Source organism: Solea senegalensis, linkage group LG17 (genome assembly GCF_019176455.1).
Source record: "Solea senegalensis isolate Sse05_10M linkage group LG17, IFAPA_SoseM_1, whole genome shotgun sequence".
Classification (NCBI taxonomy): Eukaryota; Metazoa; Chordata; class Actinopteri; order Pleuronectiformes; family Soleidae; genus Solea; species Solea senegalensis.
The window spans coordinates 16,965,568-16,988,076 of NC_058037.1; the positions used below are offsets into that span (position 1 = coordinate 16,965,568).

At 39.2% G+C, this 22,509-nt stretch overlaps 1 protein-coding gene across 1 annotated transcript in view; it reads right to left on the reverse strand.

Annotated features, from left to right (window-relative positions):
• Nucleotides 1–22,509, reverse strand: part of tbc1d32 (TBC1 domain family, member 32) — a 74,193-nt gene that overhangs the window by 38,657 nt on the left and 13,027 nt on the right. The window contains exons 14-24 of the mRNA XM_044049709.1: nucleotides 21,697–21,807; nucleotides 20,068–20,210; nucleotides 17,162–17,292; nucleotides 15,034–15,235; nucleotides 12,737–12,819; nucleotides 10,413–10,551; nucleotides 9,418–9,505; nucleotides 8,587–8,705; nucleotides 6,405–6,524; nucleotides 6,071–6,159; nucleotides 3,094–3,216 (exon numbers count right to left, since the gene is read on the reverse strand). Of these exons, the coding sequence (XP_043905644.1) occupies nucleotides 3,094–3,216; nucleotides 6,071–6,159; nucleotides 6,405–6,524; nucleotides 8,587–8,705; nucleotides 9,418–9,505; nucleotides 10,413–10,551; nucleotides 12,737–12,819; nucleotides 15,034–15,235; nucleotides 17,162–17,292; nucleotides 20,068–20,210; nucleotides 21,697–21,807 (1,348 nt within the window). The remainder of the gene's footprint in view (nucleotides 1–3,093; nucleotides 3,217–6,070; nucleotides 6,160–6,404; nucleotides 6,525–8,586; nucleotides 8,706–9,417; nucleotides 9,506–10,412; nucleotides 10,552–12,736; nucleotides 12,820–15,033; nucleotides 15,236–17,161; nucleotides 17,293–20,067; nucleotides 20,211–21,696; nucleotides 21,808–22,509) is intronic.

A 22,509-nucleotide genomic window follows, 5' to 3' on the forward strand; every position in this document is an offset into this window, starting at 1 on the left:
GCTTTTACCCTTTGCTGGAGAGAGAGAGAGAGAGAAGATGTGTTCTTTGACAGAAAAGTTCAGGAATAGTTTAACATTTTTGGAAAATATGATCATTTTGCTCTCTCTCTCTCTCAAAGACGTAAACAGGACGGTTTAATGACTGTCAGCTCAGTATAGCACCTACTGCACCTTGCACCTTTAAAAAAATCCGTATTGTTTTGATCCAGTTAGATACAGTAACGAGGCGAGAGGCACCGAGTCGCGGACGGTGTCTTGCTGCAGCAGCTAACAATGTGTAGACGCGGCGAGGTTGCAAAGTTTGGGAATCCTAATTAGCGTTAAATAAAAATGAGGGCAAACCTGTGTTCGGCGATCGCATCACGGAGAACTTTTTTGTCAAGACACTGCTCCACATACAGTTTATCCCCACGTATAAAACATTCATAATATCAACGAAAAGAAAACGAGAGTCAAGAGATTGAGACTGTAGCATTTGATAAACGGTATCAATGGTGTGTTGATACCACCGATACCAATCTTATGTCAGGGTTTGTGTGAGTTTTGGACCCTAAGGGGGATGTTCCTGTGGAGTAAATTCAGACAAATGACTACAAATGGCACGCACCGCGATATCCCGCTTGAGTGAGACAATCGCAAATTGGACAACATTGAGTTTGAGTGCTTTAAAAGCAGAACTATGCAGGATTTTTTTACCCTAATTTAACAGCTTCCGAGTCATTGTGATAGTGAAATGTCTTGTTGTGGGGAGATTTTGGGGCTGTCTCCACTCCCACTTCTGTCTGACCCACCATGCAAGATCAGGACCCCGGAATCGTCAGAATCAGAAGGTCTTGTGCAGTTTTAGGTCTACACACACACACAAATCCTAAATCAGAACTGAGGAAGCCTCTTGGATGACAGGTGAAACGTCTTCAACTGTACTCAAGTAAGACCGGGTGCCCACAGCTGTGAACTACTGAAGGAGAGACTGTGACCCTCTAAATAATGTGGTTGTGTATCTGCACAAGGGACAAGCTCTACTCGCGCTGCTATAATACAACAAAATCATTACTAGAAAAACGCAGGTCTTGTATGTATCATGGTTCCAGGGTTCAAATTCAAGCGCTTTTAAGGTCATTTTAATCCTTTTCCAGCACCTCGCAGCTGTGTTAAACTAGTATGAATATACGCATACCCAAAATAATAATTTAACTCTTTTCTATCACACTAAACGAGGTGGGAATAATATGGGTTAATAAGTTAATATTGTCCCACTGTCTAGCAATGAAGTGAAATATGGGCAAATAATGGTTGGTGGGGCAGTCTCTAATGGTGTGTCTCCACCGGCTCGCCTCAGCATGGTTATTTTGCATTTCCACTACCATAATTCCTGGTACCTGGTACTTCTTTTAGTACCCGGCTTTATTGAAGTTCCAATCGAGCTGAGGCGATACTATGCGTGACGTCGCCAGACTGCCGGCCACTGATTGGTCAGAGTGCCGTCACAGGAAGCAGTTAAAAAGCCTTAACAATCCTTAAAATGTGGGTTCATCTCCAACAATTAGCAGGGAAATGTCTAAAACTCAATATTTAACAGAGTAGTCTTGTCAGTTGTATTTCAGATAGAGATGTTTCCGATACCATTTTTTTTCCTCCCGATACCGATTCCGATACTTGTGCTGTGGGTATCGGCCGAGACAGAGTACCGATACCGATACCAGTGTGTTATAAAATAAATATACCATACTACGCCTGCATGACTGTGATATGATTATCATTGGTGGTAAGGTTTGGCTCAGGTTAAACCCTCTGTAAAACATGAACAAATACAGCAAATGGACACCATTTATTTTTACCAGTGATATGTTATTTCGTTTTTCAGCTTTTACGTTTGTTTTGACTCACACCGCAGCACTGGCAGAGCTTCATGTTTCCATGACGACTGACCAGGAAAGGACGCGCGTGACATCATTTTTACATGACTCCAGATTGTTAAAATGAGTCTCTGAAGTAACGCTAAACTCTAAAAACAGAGGCATACATACGCAGGACACAGGTACGCTGGTTAGTTGTAGCGCTGCTCTTTTCGTTTAATAAACGGGCCGCTCCAGTTTGACTGTAGGCACGCTAACGGAGCTAGCGCAGCTAACAACGCTAACGGGGCTAACTGGTAAATACTACCAAACCGCAGACATGATGAGCTAATGTTAGCTCCTTGTCTACAGGTGTCGGGTGATCAGTTCTTCTTCACACCTCTAAAACAGCACAGCGCAACTGAGCTAGCGGAGCTCTAATAAATTACGTGGTATCGGATCGGTGCAGTCCAGCACTCGCCGATACCGATGCCCACATTTTCTGCAGTATCGGAGGCATTTCCGATACTGGTGTCGGAATCGGAACAACTCTAATTTCAGAGTTTGGAGTAGCCAAGTGAATCAAAGCTCTACTCTGTAACATGCAACACAATGTGAACCATTAATAGAAAAACGGAAGTTAATTTTTGTGGTTCTGTCTAAATATGAAGCGAAATATGGGGCAAATAACACCTTCAGTCGGCTGAGAGGGCGGTCGCTAATGCGACACACCTGTGAACAGGTTCTGGCCTGTTCTTAGCACCGTCTCTGTGTGATGGACGTTAATAACAGGCCTGAATGCGGTCAGAGGAAACTGGAAACTCATTCAAAGGAAACCTTTGAAACTGATGTTTAGACGCAAGATGTTTAGATGTTTAACTGAACCGTTTCTTCAAGGACTGTGCTGAAGAGACTCTTAAAATATTAATCCCGTGAGAAGATACTCATTTGTGCCATTTTGTGTGTTTTTTTTAAATTTGTTAATGTTTTGTTTTTTTCCTAATAAACACTTAGAAAAACACCAAAACCCAATAAGACATTATTGTTTCCTCCTTCTTTTTCATTCTCCCAGCTTTACTTAGAAGCACCACAGTGCTTCTCCGGATAAATGATGCACTTGGCTCACATATCAAACACCGCCGAGTAATAAAACAGCATGACGTTCTCTTTTTTTGTGTTCATGATAATCTGTGCAAATAAACATCAGGAGAATAAAACTATTTAAGACTTTGTGTGTGTGTGTGTGTGTTTGTCGTACCCGTCGTCTGCGCCTGGCACGGCGACGTTCTCCCTCTGACTCCGCAGCAGCGTGGAGCAGATGTTGTACTGGCTCTCCAGCAGCAGGAACGAGTCCAGATTACAGCACAGCACGCTGAGCAGTCTTCAGCGACACAATGGAGACGAGACAAAAAAACAGAGAGTATGTCTATAAATGCTGCACAAAACCCCCCCCATTTTTGGACTTTTTCTCTGTGTCTGTGTCCTGTGGCCTTGTTTGTGTCTGCAGGTCCTGTAACAGTCAACACATTTCTCTCTGCCAGCTTTGCCGGAGCCAATTGTGAGCTTTTGCTAAGTAGGAGCCTTTTGGGGGGGACGGAAAAAAAGCTGCACGGTTCATTTTCTGTTGCTGGTAATGACACCGAGCAGCAACTGTTCAGCTCCAGAGGAATTTGGAGACATTAAAAGCGTTACAGAAAGTGACTGACTCAGAGCCCGAGGAAGCTCTTTGTTATATATATATATATATATATATATATATATATGGTCCAGCACCTGCAGAGAGGAAAGGGCTCTGTGCAATATAGCAAGCACGCATCAGTGACTTTAGCTTTAAAACCAAAGAAAATCTATATTAAAATCATAATAAATCTCACCGTACTTATACTTTAATTTAAAGTGCTTTTAGTGCCGGCTGAAAAGGAGCCATATGCTTTGTCACCGGCGTTAATCACAACAATCTAGTTCATGTTTATTGTCTTCCCTGCTCCCCCAGGCAATTCATTATGTCAGAATTAGCCCCGGATATTAGCTTTCTATCAAAATTGGTCGGCTAATTGTGTCAGATGAAGCCAGGTGGGCTGCTGTTGCTGTCATTTAACCCATTCATTCCGATTCCGCTTGTGACGAAGTGAATGTCTCACCTGTCTGTTGTGTACACATTTAAAGACTTTCAGTTTCTTTAAAATCACAGGACATTTCCAAACAGAAAAGTGTGAAATGTGCATATCGCCCAGGAGTGAGAGGGACGCCTGACATCAGTCACTGTGACATCAATGACATGCTAAGTGAGGACATGTTGTCAAGAGAGGACATTTCATGAAGCAAAGACATTTTGTTGATGCAAGGACACTTAGTCAAAGTGAGGACATTTTGATGGATTTAGGACATTTTTGTTAAATCAAAGATTAACTTTTGTTAAAGGGAGGACATTTTGAATAAAGTGAGGACATTGTGTCAAAGTGATGACATTTTGTTACTGTGAGGACATTTAGACTTTGTCTCTCTTTTGAATCCCGTCTTATATTTGTCACTTAAAAGCTACACATTATTAAAAACGCACTCGCCTGACATTGCTGCAGATGAACTTTCTTATGTTTCCAAAAACAGTTACTTCATTCCAAAACATTTCCAGGCCTGGAAAACGATTAATATTCATTCAAACTTAACTTTTTCATCATCTGAATTCCAGGTACAACAAAAACGGTGAATGTTTTCCTCTCTGCAGACAGAGCTCAGAGAATCAGAGCTGAGCTTTCGATGAACTTTGCTCCTGTTTTCTTTTTTTATTCATGTATTTATTTTCACACACACACCTGGTGTAAGAGCGAGTCGATGTGAGATAGGGTAGGGGAAATAGTGACTGTTGCCATGACAACAAAGCGGCTTTTAGCAACGAGTGAGAGGGCAAGAGGGATTTCAGCTCATTAGCCTGTGAAAATGAGGTGGAAAAGAATTGCGGCTTCTTTTCATTTTTTTGTTTCTACACCAGGAACGCTCAATGATGCCCGTGATTAGATTTTAGTCGAAACGTGGAAGGAAAAAGGTCAAAAGCGTTCCATCCGACGTCATGCGAGCCAGCAGAGGTGTGAAATCTAAACTAAACTGGTCCAGTTCCGTTCCGCTCGGCCGCTTCGATGATCCGAACGATTTCTCCGTCAATGAATCCCCAAATAACGCTCAATTTATCCAAGCCGGACGAAGGACAAAGAGCTCGACTGCTGTCCGGAAACTATTAAAAGCAACAAGTGTGAACATGGCCACTGTGACGTGCTGCCAAAAAGTGCTTAATGTGCAATAAAAGAACACACACTTCATGTCACAGAAAGTAGAAAACGAGTTGGAAAGAGATTCAAGCTGAAATTTGAACCATTCTGGATGTTTTATTAACACTGTACGCAGTGTTTTATGTATTATCATAAAGTTAGGAAAGAGGAAAATATCAATTTAGTAGATATAATACATTTTATACATTGAGAGCCCCGACATATGAGTCAGTGTCTCATATGGTCAGTCGTTCAAAAAAAGACACTGAACTAATAGCATTTACGATGATATTTCACATAATTTTCAAAATAAAAGCACTTGCTTTGATATGGAACAACAACTAGTTGAGAATAGAAATAGAAATGAAATCAAAAGAAGAAGAGTTGGTATTATGGTCTGTACGTTTTTCTTATGGACCAAACAAAAAAGTTGTTTTTGTTACCGCAGAATTTATAGTCAATTTAATTGTTTCTAACAAACGAAAATATCCTTCATTTAATATTAAAAAGCCAAAGAAATAAACCAGGTATTATCTGACATGAGGGCCAATAATAATGTGTATTTTAAGATCACGTAATACGCATAATAAACAGTAGATATTTTGTATTTTAGAGTGTATTTACAGAGTGTTATCATCCTCACTCTTTGCGAAGCACAAACTTTTCACAAGTCCAGAGAAGCAACCTGGATTATATAGATTATATCCATGTATATCAAGTATGTACATATCAGGATATAGATACAGATTATTTACGAGCCATCGGAAATACCTGAAAAAAATAACTAGGACGTGTGTTCTCACCCGTGCAGACCAAATTATCCCTCTCTTATGCACAGAAGATCATTTCATCATCGTCTCAATGCTGGGTAATCACAGTATGAAGAGAGTGTGTCAGTCTGTGTGTGTGTGTGTGTGTGTGTGTTGTTCACACCAGTGTTGAATAACATGGAAGAAGAATTTCCAGTCTCACCTCAGGCCAAATGTGTGAGACTGCTCGTAGTGGAACAGCGAATGAATCTTTGCGTCCGAGTCCACAGAGATCAGCCTGTCAATCAAATCCTGCCGAGCACAGACAGACAGACAGACAGACAGACAGAAGATGTCACAAAAAAAAACAAAAAAATAAAAAACAAGAGAAAACTGTGAACATGTTGACAGAGTGTACAGTGGGGAAATGTGGATTGTAACAAATGCATGGCTGGTGATGGGGGGGAATAAAAAGGACAGACATGCCCCCAACTGGCCGACAGAGGCACTGCATGAAACCTGGATGTGTGTGTGCGTGCGTGTGAAACAACACTCACGGGGACGGAGGTCGGCATTTCTCTCAGGGTGTACTCGCGCTTGTTGGCTAACGGCTGTTGACCCAGCAGCTCCCACACCGACCGCGACGAGGAGAGCAGGTTGACCAAGGACAGGAAGGACTGGAGAGATGGAGAGACACAAAAAAATGAGGGTTATTATTCTGTATAAAAAGGAAGGATCCAAGAAATCAGGACTAATCATGTTGGATTAAGATGGAATTGATGAGAAAGTTGATCTGCTGTTATTATAATTTGATTGGCAAATCAGTGACCTCTTAGAACCCATTTTCATACATTATTCTGACCTTTGTCTTTTATTAATTTAGTTATTTAGTCATTTTCATTGATCCATGTGACTTTATATTGACAGTTTTTATCTCTTTAAACCTCTTTCTACCTATTTTAATCATCTATTCACCATTAATATTGTGCTTTTATTCCTTGTTGTTACTTGTTTGTAGTTTTAAACTCTGTTTTTACATCATTTAAGTTATTCTAATTAACATTATATGTGTGTGTTTATGCCGGGATTGGTCACAAAAGTCAACTTTTAACACTGCATATGGCACTGGACAGAGGATATGTGTCCATTTCTGTGAAAATAAACAAAAATGTGGCTTCATTAGAAAGTTTTATGTTGATATCAGGTCCTAAAAGAAATAATATGATGGAATTATGTCGGAAAAACAACTAAACATAAGAATTCCTAGTGTTTTATTAAATGTATGAAGGCAAATAAACGCATAAACACTCAAACGCACGTGATCATTGAGCTAATTTTTAATTCTTTGAAACACTGCAAATGACAAAAACTATTATTATTAGCAGTTGCTAATGTAAAAATATACTTAATGTGCATAATCCTCATATCAATGGGTTTCTGAGAACTGATAATTACCTCTCAAATAGCTTAATTTTCATTATATTGAGGAGGTCATTTTTTGGGATTATCACATTAATCCATTAGTAAAATACGACTAAATTAGATGCTAATTATTTCCATAATCCTTAAATAGGTTTGAGTGTTTTTTTTAATACAAATCCTCCGATTTCGGCTTCTTAAATGTGTAATATTTGCTTTTCTGTGACAAAAAACTCAACATGACATTTGGGGACGTTGGTATTTTGAGGTTTGATTGATAATTTTCACCGTTTTTTGATAGTTTATGGACCAAACAAGTAAATGATTGGCAGATGGATCAGTAACGAAATCAGTAACTGCCACCAAATCTGTAATCTGAATCAGATCCAGATTAAACGTATTGTCATGGTAGGGTGTTGGATCCAGCACAAACATAACACATTTCGTTCAAATCTGATGAATTTTGACAAAGATTTCTTCCAGTTTTGCCCATTATAAGAGAAACCGTAGACTCAAATGGAAACAAAACCCTCCTTGGAGGTAAGAAAAAGTCATTTGATTACACGTTTAATCTTTTTTCGGCACATGTTCGGGTCCAGGGGCTTCACTGCCATGTGGGAGGATGGGAAATGACCACATGTGTGTCACCCAGACAGCTGACCCGCAGATAAGACAGGCTTTAAAGTCACGAGTGGCAGAGCCAAGTTGACACTTGACTGCTTAACCGTATTCACTTTGCTCGTTTCACTGAGTGAGAGAGAGAGAGGGAGAGAGAGAGAGGGGGAGAGAGGGAGAGAGGGAGGGAGAGATGACCTGCCTCCTGTCAAAGGCCACACTTTCACTAAAACACACACACTAACACACACTTGTGCGTGTGCTTTGAATAGAAATCCAAACCTGTCCAAGACTGACCCTTGCAATTCTGCCTTAAAACTTAAAGCTGTAATATGTAACTTTTAAATAAATAAAGAAAAAGTCTGTTCTATTTAAACTCTTGTCAAATAAGAAACACAGGAAGTGATTATTTTTTATGTCAAGACGGGGGGGTGACTGACACAAAGAAGTGCCTTTGAAAAGTCTCAGAAGACTCCAAAAAAAACTGACTGTGCCCACCCGCCCCTGCCCTGCTGCTGTATACACACAAGCGCTCCCTCGGTCAGGGCCTGAAAGAGGCTATTGACGAAGGGCACCGCAAACAGATATTGTGAAATCGTTTCTGTTCACAGAGACCAAACAAATGTTACGTGCTACAGCTGTAAACAAAAAAAGGCATCTTTATAAAGGTTTAAACTACTCAAACTACAGCATGAATGGCGCTACCTTGTGGCAGCTCCTGTCGATGGGGTCCATGGGTGTCGGTTTGGGACGGACCACCCTCACGTCCTCGATTCCACACTCCAGAGTCGACCACAGCTCAACCACCAGCGCCCGGACGAAACCTGCGACGTCAAGACACCGGTTTCACGACGGACATTTAACAAAAACGAACTCTGAAATTTGACATCTATATTTTATATATATATATATATATATATTTTTCACCTTGGAATCTAAATATTCTATAAAGTTACTAAATCATTAAAGAAACTACTAATCTGTTTGAGCTTACCACCAGACAAACATAAATGCCAACAGTGCAACAATTATTCTGCTTTCAAAGACAAAATAATTTAAGTAAACAACTTTCTACTTCCACGTTTACAGTTGTGCTTAATAATTCTCATATTTATATCATGATGTTATATTTCTACTATTAAATTTTACACTCACAAATGGTACACGGCGTATGCCAGTATTTATACCTAAGTCTATGCCTGTACTTCCTTTCCATCTGACATTATCTCTGTATTATTTTCTTTGTTGTGTCTTAGAATTCATACATTTAATGTTGTCTTTGTAACAAACACAAAAAACAAACTATATTAAAACAAAAAAACACAAAAGCATAATAACACTTTTAAAAAATATAATCTGTGGCTCATTCTTCATTCATTCTGAAGCAAACAACTTAAAGATTATTTCCCCGCCGGGCCGCTTGCTGTAAGTCGACTAAACAACAGCAACAACAACTAAGTATACGAGCCTTAAGCCTCACAGATGGGAAATGTGTTTGTTCATGTGCGTAAAAGCAGTAAGCGAGTGCATTAGTACCTGACGAGTGCAGCGCTGCCACACCAGGAGCAGTGGCCGCCACCTGTGTCACCATCACACCGTAACCAAACTTCTCACAGCGGCTCACCTGCAGAGAGAAAGAAATATGTCAATTTCATCAACAGGTGATATTCAGTTCATATTGAAAGGTTTTATTCAAGTTTATGTCTGGTTTAATTTTCGATTTGTATTTACGTCTCCTTTTGTCTGTTTTCTTTCACTCATTCACACTTATTTTTGTGGATTTATTTAACGTGTTGACCCCAGGAAGAGAAGCCATAATGTCTAATACAGATTGTAATAAACTACAGTAATAAAATAGTTATATAATATACTCGGTATACAGCCTGTGGTGTTCGCCTGCAGTAACACCAGTAGTCAATGATAATGACTTGAACAACACAATTATTAATTACTTTGGCACACCGATAGCATCAAGAAGGATTAAACGGAGCCACAGCCAAAATTTGTTCCCGAAAGGATGATGAAAAAGCCCGATCAATCTCTGCTGCCGTATCAGAGCTTATCAGCATTTTTCACACAGTGTTTTGTAAAAAAAAAAAAAAGTAAAAGGTGGAATGAGCTCCTGCAAAGTCAGGACCGTGTGGAATTTGGGGAATGGAAACTACATAGAGGAGAATTTAAGTTGAGCTGGAAGTCATTTAACCCCCAACAACTGCTCCAGCAGGGGCTCCTCTGTAAGTAAACGCATCGCTGTAGTAGTCACTGTGGTTTGGGAAGTCCAGCAGTGACTGTGCTGGTACTAAAGGGCGTTTGGCTCTGCTACTGTGCAGACTATAAATACAGGCAGTGGGGTGAAAGAACAGTGCACCTGGCAAAGTGGCTCCAACTATAATAAAAAGTGGTGGAGCAAAGACAATATTTTTTTTATGATGTAAAAGACAATTAAGGAGGCAAAGGAGCCATCTGAAAATGAAAAGAAAGCACTCTCCCAAACTGGTGTGGCACTGTGAAGCTCGGCGTTTTGTCGTCACCTGCAGTTTTTTAGTGAAGCGGGAGAACATGTAGGAGACGCACTCGTTAATGGCGCCCGTCCGCTGGAGCAGCAGCAGGCCTTTAGGAGTGGCAGCGAAGTTCAGCAGGCTGTCCAACAATGTCTCTTCCCAGATGAGCCTGTCACCAAACCAGACATAACAGGGTGAGCTGCAGGGCAATGAATTCACACTGTGTGAGAAAAATAAGAGTCTGACACGGGGGAAATGGACGGATAATGTACAAGACAAAGTAAAAGTACTTCTTAGCGACAAATTCAGTTAGTATTATGGTTTCCTTAGCAGATAAAGGCTGATTATTAATTCAGGTTTTGTTATTTTCAGTGATTAAGATGAGTTTCTTACACTTACACTGACTTGATAGCAAGCTGGCTAGTTAGCTATATCTACCTCGCTCGCTAGCTAACACCTATATAACTTTGAAAGCTCATCAAACTAGCAAAGTATTATGGCACTGTGTTTATTAAACTTGCTCATTTTAGTAGTTTTAATCAGGAGTTTCTTACATGAACTCGCTAGCTAGTTTTCTATCTACATAACTAGTTAGCCAGCTAGTTATCAGCTAGTTATATCCATCTGAATTGTTAAGTAACACCAATTTAACTTTGCAAGCTTTAAACCATGTTAGCGAAGTTATTATGGAAATGTGTTTATAAAACTTGCTCACCTTAATTTGGAAGTCAGTGTTTAAGAGTAGTTTCAATCAGGAGTTTCTTCCCATGTTTGTTTTTTTTAATTCAAATCTCAGTGTTTGGTACCAGCTTATCCATAATCTTATCGCACTGTTGGAGATGGCAATATACTGCCGTGTCTACAAAAGCAAACATTGTCATGTTATCAGTTACTGCCTTGTCTGATTGAATACCTTAAAACTTTGTTCAAACAAAAGCCGTGGCGTCAGTTGTCATGTCCGCCAACTATAAATCAATCCCCGGGCCAAATTAAATAAGTGAAAAATGTAGTTTTAAAAAATCTTGATCTTGTATTTATATGTCATTTTCTGTGGGTGGAGAAATGTCAACAATGTTGTACGTGATATTCTTCTCTATTTTTTTTTCTTTTTTTTTACCCCTGTCAATCATCAACCGTGCTGTCAACACGTAGAATGTGTTGAACATATACTGTGAGTGGTAAAATGTAAACAGTACAAAGGCTTGTCAGACTTTATCTTTGTGGTAATGATAAAGATAATGTGAAACAAAACAGCCTGTGATCTTACATTCACTGTCAGTGCAAATAGAAGAGTGGAAAATAGTCAAAATTGGTTTTTGCATGGTTTGGATTTACTCATACTACCTTCCGCTGCATGAATAACAGATGTTTTTTATGTTATACGCTAAAAGCAAGAGGCTTTTTGTGGAATAAACTGAGTTGTCTGTAGTGTGTATACTTGCTTTTGTGTTATATTTCATTGTAGTAGTTTTCTGTAGAAAATTAGAGGTTAGGTAAGGGTTTTTTTGTTTGTTTTATGGTGACAGTAATAACAATAGTTGTAAAAGAATGTAGCCACACTTTTGTAAATGTGTAGAATAAATTGGGTTTTGTTACGGATTGGGAATGACAGAAGCCTCCAGACTTGTTTACCAAACAGAAGTTCATTGGCAGGCTCCTATTGGACGATACCAGCTACCATATGACCTACTTTATCATATATTTTCTTCTATATGTGAACATAATTTATAAAAAAAAATTGCATCATGTCCAACTGAAGGAAAGCTGCAACCATTATCTCCTCAAAAAAAATCAAATGGGAATTTGAAGCTGTCACCCCCTAGTGGCTATGCAGTATATTCTAATTTCCTGGTTGGCCTGGAAGTGTACATTTACATTTTTCAAGGGCGGAACTATTGGAGATGTGAAATTACATATGTAAACAAAATTTAAAAAAGATGACTTTTATGCTGATAATAATAGAAACTTAAATTCTACAAAATAGGGCCTTATCCACACAGAAACACACTATAACCTAACCTGTACAATATTATTTTTTTGTGATCTTTCATAAATTTATCTCATAAATGTATTCATACACACAAAACCCCCCAAAAACTACTATTAATGCTGCAGTATATATGCCAGGCCTGTGTGTGGCGCTGTGACACAGGGTTAAAGACTGAGGTGATTTAGAGGTGGGGGCTATGACATTATTGTTTTCCAAAATGCTGGTTCTGCGTGGATAAAAAGCCAATATGAAACACAAATTGTACTTATTCTCATGTGTATGGGCCCTTAATAATCATAAAATCATAAAAATACAGTGCAAATACGTGTGTGTTGTGTGTGCGTGTGTGTGTGTGTGTCCTCACCTTTCCTGCAGTTCCTGGGAAGAAGACGCAACAGCCGTGATTCCAGGTACTGGCGTGGGTGTCCTGTCCGATAAGGAACTGGTCTTGGAATGAGGAAAAAAAAGAAATTAAAGTTAAAGCCTGACTATTTATCTTTTTATCTAATGTGTGCTTTACATCTGAGAGTTTTAGCAATAATTGTCCAGAGCTTTGGCTACATAGTAAACAAACCAGTTTCCCTTGTTTGCTCTACTCAAAAGTAAATCCACGTATCCACAGATTCATAATGGGATGTTGAGACAGAAAAGTATGGAAACATAATTGGATTTTGTCAATTTATTTAATTTAACCTCACTGGTGGATTTGTGTGATTTTTGCAAAGCTAACTCCAGTTCTGAAGCCTCAAGATTCACAGTGGGATTAGTGGCAGGACAGTGTCTACAGACGCTGATGTTCTTTTGAATAGAGCAAAAAAAGAGCTATTTATAACATTAACTATGTCTTTGGCAGAAAATTCTATAGACTTCCATTCAAACGTTTGAGTTATTTTTGCCCCCTGGTGGAGATTCAACATATTCTTACTTCCAGTTTGGCTTCAGGAAGCACTTGTTTGTTTGTTTGTCTATGCTTTCATGTTAATTTCTGTATGTCTGTTTATAATCCTACTTTATGTCGTGGTATTTTTTATATCCAGAGAAGAAACCTTCTGTTTGGAGTAGATTCCAAGCTGATGCCCGTTTGTCTAAACTAAATAAACGAGCTGAAAACTAGTGATTTATTGAATTAATCTCACTTTCCGATGCAACAAATATAAAAAAAATGACTGCCACTGTCGCTGGACTCTTCATGTAATGAAAACAGATGTGGGTGAGGCTCTCAGAGGTCATGTGTGACAGTGTCTGATGATTAATATTTACCACAGATTAGGGGAAAGTCAAAAGGAAGTGTGCGGGCAAAATGCTGGAGACTGATGCCGAAATAAGTTAATTTTTGACACAGAAGACTTTTAAGAGTGACAGAATCTGCCACTGAGATACTAATGGCGTCTCCAGCTCGGTCTCAGCAGTGACTCTGCCGATGATTCCTCTGACAACTGTGTCTGCAGAGGATGGAAGTGGATGCACTTTTTGTTTTCATTTTTTTTTTTTTTTTTTTACTGCTTCGCTAAAGATAGTCAGTTCAATTTTAATGACAGAGTTCTACACTAAAAGGGAGCAGCGGAATCACAGTGGTTAATTAATATGGTTTTTCAACGTTTTCTTGCTGTGGAGAATTAATAATAAAAGAGAGAACAGTGAGTGCAATGAGCAAATGAATCATGACAGCCTGTAAAACTCTGGATTAGTGGAAGCAACATGAAATAAACCACTAAAATATCAATATTAAAGGCTAAAATCGCGCTTATTTATTTAATTACTAATTATCTTGATAATTATAACAAATCTTCTCATTTTTCAGCTTCTTAAATGTGAATATTTTCTGGTTTCCTTTTCTCTGTATGACAAACATATCATTAAAACTGAATAATTTTGGTGAAGCAGACAAAAGACATTTGAGAACATCATTATTTCGAGGTTTGCGACTCACATTTTCTGACATTTTATGGACCAAACACCTCATCGACTATGAAAATAATCATAAAAGTCATAAACAGGAGATTTACATTGAGCAAATGACAGATGACTGCCTATAAAAACCTGTAATCACCACTAAAATAATAATATTAAAAGGCTGAAATTGTGTTTAATGGCTTGTCCTTCAATAAGGTCTGTGAGAAGTAACATTTTTGAAGTCTTTAGACTTTAAATAATCAAAAATACATCAAAATGTCACTTTTTGGGGGCATTTATTTGATTCCCTATCAAGATGCACAAGTGTGAGGAGCTTTACATTGTTTATATGGACCCAAGAACTGTTGTTCATTGCCAAATGAATACCATTTTAAACTTCATACACTACTTTTAATAAAGTTGTTGGAGACAATACGACTTATTTTAAAACCATATTGCCATTATTTTAGGATTTGCACCAAAGAAATAGCTGGAGCACAAAGAAAACAACAAAACAAACACGGAGCTCAGTGGTAACACTCCTTATTATGTATAATTTACTCAGTTTTTATACTGTCAAGTTTTATTGATTGCGGTAAAAGCTGTAATAAAGCAAGGCTCACTGCCAAAAAGGAAGAAGACAGAATAAAGAATACCTTGCAGAGTCATTTGACCTGGAAGTAAAAGCTCCTTGTGGGTCAGAAATCACCGAGAGACAGAGAGAGAGTGGAGAGTGTCCTCATCCATCCACAGATGAGGTGCAGGTACCTTTTTCCACGCAGCAGCGACAGCCGTGTGCAGGCCGTGGGGCATGAGGACCTGCAGGCCCTCGCAGGTGTTGTACATCTGCCTGCAGACGAAGATGAAAGCCCCACACGGCGCGGGCGGCGCCTCGGACTCGCTCAGCGACGGCAGCTCCTTGTTCAGCAGCCGCAGCGTGAACCGGACGACCACGAGCGCGGCGGAGCTTCTGCGGAGGAGACAGTGGAGCAGACGCAGAGATTATATACAGATTATGTGACTACACTTTCAGTGTTCCGACATGAAACTGTGTTCTAAAGAAGGATATGGATGACAACGTTGTTTATTTGTACTTAATTCACTTAATGAAACAGAGAAATTAGGTAGGTATTTCTTATGAATTTGCATAAAGGATGAGGACAGGGGAAAAACTGGGGTAATGATTTACGTTGTGATTTTAATGGTATAGTTGTTTATTACTCGATTAATCAAACTATTTTGAAGCTTTTCTCAAGATTAAAACAAGATTTTTATTATTATTTATTTATTTTTATTATTTCATTTTATCTATCATGTTTATGTGGTTGGTTTAGTCATGTGATCGTTGTTTGTTTCTAAAAATATGTAAATCTAAGGGTGTATACGGACGTTTAATGCCGACATCAGTGTCTCTTGTATGTAAGTGCATTTTGTTGTTCCTTGTATACACACCAATAAAAACATGAAACAAAAAAATGTCAATATTTTCTTTGTTTCTTTGCTCCACATAACAAAAGAAATCATTCAAACTCAATCCTTTTGAGACATTCGAGAACATCGTCGTTTCCAGGTTTGACAAACGTCTTCCGACATTTTATGGACCAAACTAAACTGATTATGAAAATCATCATCTATCATTAAATGCATATATAGAGAAAAACAGGGATAAATATTTATATTTACACATAATATTTGGTTGTATATAAGGATAGTGTTTTATTTTAGGGCTGAAAGATGAAAATGGGGAAAAAGTAATCAGTAATCCTCAGTAATCTGAGGCAACATGAGGAATCTGAGGCAGACGAGTGAAAAAGCCTTAAGTATTTCATGGTCATTGTATTATATCTGCAGTAAAAACATGCCAATGCATTCCAGCATGAATATGTAATAGTTTTACTTTCTCATCATTTGTAAAAAATAACGACAATAAACTGATGCTGTAATAATTATTGTTTAGACGATAATAGAGTTCCGCTGTGCTCTGCTTATATATAGCGGTTGTTCCAGCTGCTGTATAAACTGTCCATATGCACATTATGACACTTATGTACAGTGGGTTCAATCCCAGTTTACTAGATTATTTTTGTTTTAGCCGTTATATTTACTGTTTTTATGTTATATATTGGTATGGACATCTATTAAATGTCTTAGTAACACACTGAAACACTGGTGTAAATGTTCTTGTTGTATATAATTCTTGTTTTTCTCTTCTTTTATTTCGATTTTTTATTATTTTTATTATTCTTAGTTGGAGGAGCTGTAACACAAACCTAATCTCCTCCCGGGGATTAATGTAAAAGTATTCCTGATTCAGATTGAGATTTATTTCTCACCAATCACCAATGCTGTCTCTCTTTAGTGCATTAACATCATTGCAGGAGAATCACATTTATGAAACGTCAACTATAACCGACGAATCATTTTTGAAAGTGTTTTCTTTCATAATCGTGAGCTTCTTCAATGTGAATATTCTCTGGTTTCTTTGCTTCATATAACAAAGTATAATAAATAAAAAATGAAATACTTTTGGTTTGTGGACAAAACAAGACGTTTGAGACAATGATCCTTTTGACATTTTATGGACTAAACAACTCACCGATTTATCTGGAAAATAATAGATGATGAAGATAATGGTTAATTCCAGGCCCTGCAGGAGACTTCCTGAGTAGAAACATGACATACGTGGCTGCAGCCTTGGAGAAAGCATTATCACTAATTCAACAACAACAACGGGCTGAGGCAGAGTCTGCCGAGGTCACCGTCATGCGCGTCCAATTAAAACAGAATATGAAACTAACCCCGGGGTCACTTAGTTTGGGCTGCGGCATCGCTGAGGCCCTCCCTCAGTAAGTGATGCCGCTGTGTTTTAATCACCATTCAGAAACCTCCTCCTCACCTCTCGCTGTGCGGCGCCACGAGGAGATTCCTCTCGTACAAGAAGAGCGCTAATCCTCTGTCGGTGTTTGCGATGCGCGCGAGGATGTCGGCGATGAGGGTGAGCGTGGCTGCCGGCGTTTTTAATTTGCACTGCAAGAGAGAGAGAAAAGGAGAATGAACAGGCTAAATAAATAAATAAATAAATACATTCACCCCCGACAGGTGGAATCTCAGGCGGGATAAACAGCCATTGAAAAGTTCAAATATAATTAACTTTTGATGATAGTGGAGATGAGGAGGGGGAGGGAAAAAGCTGCGAAGATTTGCATAATCTGTGTTTCTGTTTTTGTGTCGTTTGCAAACACAACTGTGACAAACAAACTGGAAACTTTTGAATAACTCACTTTTTACTCCTTGGCGTTTAACCCAGCACAGGAATTTTGTGATCTTTGTCTGTCTTTTTAGTCTTTTTATGTCTTTTAATGTGTTTTATGGCCCTTTTCCACTATGGTCCCAGCTCACCTCGCCTCGGCACGGCACAGCACGGTTTAGGTTGGTTTTCCAGGACCAAATAGGACCTACTCAACGTGGGTGGAGTCACCACTGCGCAGCTGCATGAAAACTGCGGTGACTTTGCTTTATACGCGTCACACACACACACGCACACACACACACGAGCGACTAGTGACTTGTTAATAATAATAATAATAATAATAATAATACATTTTATTTGGAGGCGCCTCTCTGGGCACTCGAGGACACCGTACAATACATAAATAAATAAAAACACTAAGCGAGAAAAAAAAAAATTATTAAATAAATAAAATTAAATAAAAATATATATATATAAAAGTAAAAATAAGAAACGACAATGTAGATAGTTAAGTGGGGTAGGCAGTTCGGAATAGGTGTTAAAGCAGTTGTTTTCAGTGTAACTGAATCATAACATTAGTACATCAGTACTTCCTCCAAGACCGGAGTGAAATACAGCGGCAGGGTTCGTGATGCCACTCGCGATCAGCAGTGCTGTCGCTAAATACACCAGACTCCTCTGTTAAATATTGAGATTTTAAAACAGGAAACAGGCCATTAGTCTTCTATTTGTCTGTCTATGTCTATGTACAACACTCTGACAACCTTGTGTTTTTAAATGTGCTCCATAAATAAAGTGGATTCGATTAAAAACATGTCCAGAGAGAGATGTTTGCTATTGCTATTCTCTTTACAACGCTTTGTAACGTAACGTATGTAGATGTAGATTACAGGCAAATATCATGTATTTAATGCTTTAATGGTCAAAATAAGAGCCACTTGTCCTTCTCCTGAGAGCATCAGGGAACTACGGTGGCCTTCACATGCTTCAAAGGTTGCATTTGTACTCTGTTTGCACAGTAGGAAAACACAAAATGCACTTTCAGACTGCTGTAGAAACGTGGCAGCCTCCGATAAGCACCCCCTTATCTTACCTACACATAAACAGTTCCAAGGCTACAAAAACCAAACATTTATTTTATTTATTTTAAAGCAATTATTATACACTTATACAAACAAACATACAGCTACTATATTCATTTTAGTTGCCAGACAACCTCTCCTACATTTTTTTCCCTACACTGGACCTTTAAAGATCCAATAGTCCTGAAGTGCCAATTAACGCTGTGTTTTTGTGTGTATCTGCATCATTACCTCGTTTATGAAGCCCTAAAAGTCCATAACGATCAGAGCAGCCACTGCCGAGAGCGCAGGGTATGATTGTTTTCCTGAGCTCTACGAAGCGGAACGGCACTTCCGTTGACTAGTTACGTCACTGGCGAATTTCACCACTCAAGAAGAACTACTATCGTTGTAGCTGCTGAGCGTATCGGTTGTACGGAGCTCAGCAGCTAACGAGAGTTAATTGTTCTTCTTTATTAACGAGAGTAATTGTTCTTCTTCTTCTACGGTTGAAAGTAACAGTATAAAGCAGGACACAGCACCAAACGTCACCTAAAGGAAGGAGCAGTGCCAACAATACGTATATTACTGTCTTTGTGTGCTTGTTTTTTCGTTTAGCATTAGCGATAGCCGACTACAGGCTAAGCTACACGCTAAGCTACACACTAAGCTACACGCTACGCTCGTGTTTCATTTGCATGTGTGTTTATCATCTCGGTAACCACAACATTATCCAAGCTACAGGCGTCCTGCAGCAGTCGTTTCACTTGTCACAGTGTCTTCTGACTATGTTTTGATAATTGCTAGCGGTGCATCTGCCTTTCCGCCTGGAAGTGCCAATTACGCCACGTCCGGGTAACAGGCCAATCACAAGACAGCCCGTGTTCTGCGGGTGTGGTTTTGGTCTGAGACAGCACGGCTGACGAGAGCGTCAGCGATGAGACATTTACAGCGGCTCGTTTGTAGCGACTCGTATGTTTTTTACCATAAAAGCGACTTCATGTTTGTAAGTACACCTCCATATCACATATAAGTGAGATAGGACCATGCTATGGTCGCTTTAAGTTTAAGTTAGTATAAGGGCAACAGAGTGAAACATTAAATATGACTGTGATCACCAGCTTCTCATAATCTGATTTAGAGAGGAATTATTCAGCGTCTCTCACTGAATAAATCTGACTAAAGCATGTTAAGAGAAAAGTCCCTGAAATAGAATTTGAATTAATGAAATGCTCTCACACACATTCATGTATTGAAATAATATAGAAATGAATTAATGCTATTATTCTGCTGCTGTTTGGGTGTTTGTGAACAGAAACATTAGATTGAACGCGGCTTCCTTCATCTGAGTCGTGTGGAGCTGATCGGGCCCTAATCCGGACTTTGTCACGTCACATGACGTTTGTTTTGATTTAAAAGTGACACGCTGCAGTTTTTAAAGCAGGGCGTTTGTGTGGGTGTGTGTGTGTGTGTGTGTGATTGTGTTTGGACCTGTTGACCGTTGAGCAGAGCTATAACAGGAGTCATCAGCGTCTCTATGACGGCGGGCTGGTACAGACACTCGGCGGCACACTCCGTCCTCTCACACAGCGCCCACAGCACCTCCATCACCAGACTGCAGGGCGACAGGGAGTCTTCACACACACAAAGAAAACAAACTATTATTATTACAGAAAACGCAGCATTCTATTTGCTCACTGTCTGTCAGAGCTGCTTCTGGCACTGCTGGGTTTTTCCAGATTTTCATTTTAAGTGGAGGTGTGTTTGATTCACACTGCAAATAAATCTGATCTGATGACTCAAAGATAAATCAACAGCCAGCCAAACTTGGGCCACCGGGGCCAAAGAGATTTCTTTGAAAGAAAGTAAAAAACAGATTTAAGTCAGAAAAAAGACAGAATTGTGAGATTAAAGTCAGAATCCTGAGAAAAAGTCAGAATTGTGAGATTAAAGTCAGGATCCTGAGAAAAGTTAGAATTCTGAGATTAAAGTAAGAATCAAAATTCGGAGATTAAAGTCAGATTCCTGTGGAAAAAAGTCAGAACTCTGAGATTAAAGTAAAACAAAAGTCAAGATTTTTGAGATTATAGTCAGAATTGTGATATTATGGTCAGAAAAAAGTCAAAATTCTGAGAAAAAAGTCAAAATTCTGGGATTAAAGTCAGAATCCTAAAATTAATGTCAGAATCCTGAGAAAAAAGTCAGAATCCTGAGATTAAAATTTGGATATTGAGATTAAAGTAAGAATCCTGAAAAAATTCTAAGATTAAAGTCAGAATTCTGAATGTATCTCAGATTACATTTAGAAAAAAAGTCAGAATCCTGAGAAAAAAAAGTCAGAATTCTGACTTTAATCTCAGAATTCATGCCATTTTTTGTTTTTTTAATCTTTCTTTCAAAACATTTTTTTTACACGTGGCCCTGATGCTCTTCCCTAGCACGACACGAGTGAATTCAAGCCATAGCACCATTGATTTCAAATTAAAAGCTCCTCAGAGTAAACACACTTTGTGTATACAAAGTAAACAGCTTTTGCCACACATGGCACACACTCATGAGTTAAATACATTTATAATGAGGGTCAGTAAACTGTGGAGTGTGCCATGTGTGCCAGTCTGTGCCATGTAAAAAAAGAGAGAAAAATGTTTTATCTCCCCGAGAATAAAATCGTAATATTACAGTTGAGCAACAGTAAACTGGAAATTTCAAAAATTGAAATGTGTCATCCTCCTTTCAACCCTCTACTCTGCATTCCACCACGTCATGATACTGCTGACTAAAATCTTTCTGGGGTGTCACCGGTCTATAAATTAAAATATTAATAAAGAAATCGATGACGCCTTCAGGAAATGATCGTGTGACAAAGTCAAGGTGGAGTGAAGACTATTGATCACTGGCAGCGAGAAGAACCGCGCACTTCGGGAGAATGAATAGAGCAATAAAGGCTTTCCCAGAGACAAGCGTGGTACTGTGTGACTCGGTACAAGGTTGAGAGATAAAAGATATGGACTGCGGAATGCTGCTGCACCTCACAGGGGAGGGTTCACTGCGTTCCCTCCTTCCGCTGAAAAAAACCTGCTGACGTGGTTCGTGTCTGCTGCACAGTCGGCGGAACCCCACCTGTGTGTGGGGAGGAGGAGGAGGAGGAGGAGGGGTCACCGTGCGGAGGCCGCGGGTGTTGGTACATGATGTGAATCAGGATAACGACCAGGTCCGTGAGGCTGACCGGATCTGAAGCGAGACAGGAGCGGTAAATGAGTAAAAAAGGTGATTCAGTGGCTGTACAGGAACACATAAAAAAAGAGTCTAGAGAGAGTTACTAATTACATAAAAACAGTCTGACCTTGCTGTTCCCAAGACAATATTTGCAGGACATGCTTTAGTAAATGAATCAGCCTCCTCATTGTTTGATCTGGAGGAAAGCCTGAGGGCAGAAACATCATTCCACCTACACCTCCTCTCTGTCCACTACGGTCTTTCTTTCACCACAACCGGCCTAGGCAGATGTCGCAAAACTTTGAGTTTGAGATTTATTTTTGTCAACACTCATCGTGTTCACTCATTTTCTAGCACTTTATCCTCCACATGCCCTCCACATGCTAACTACTAAAAGAAAAAATATAGATTTTTTCTTTTTTTATTGATATCTGGAGTTTCAATCACTAACGTTTCCCCTGCGACACTCTTTGGGTTCTGAATTTTTCATGCTATTTCTCCGTGACTCTCAACTCCTTTCTATCCGTCAAACTCCTGAACATCCTGTTTGTCCAGCAGAAGAATTAACTTCTAAAAAGTTACAAAGAAGAAGAGCGACATGAAGCTTTCTGAGCTTAATCATCATATAAAACCCTCATTAAAACTTGGAAAGAAATGTAAGTGAATTCAACCTATTTTCCCTTTTCACCACAACCGGCCTGGGCAGATGCTGCACAA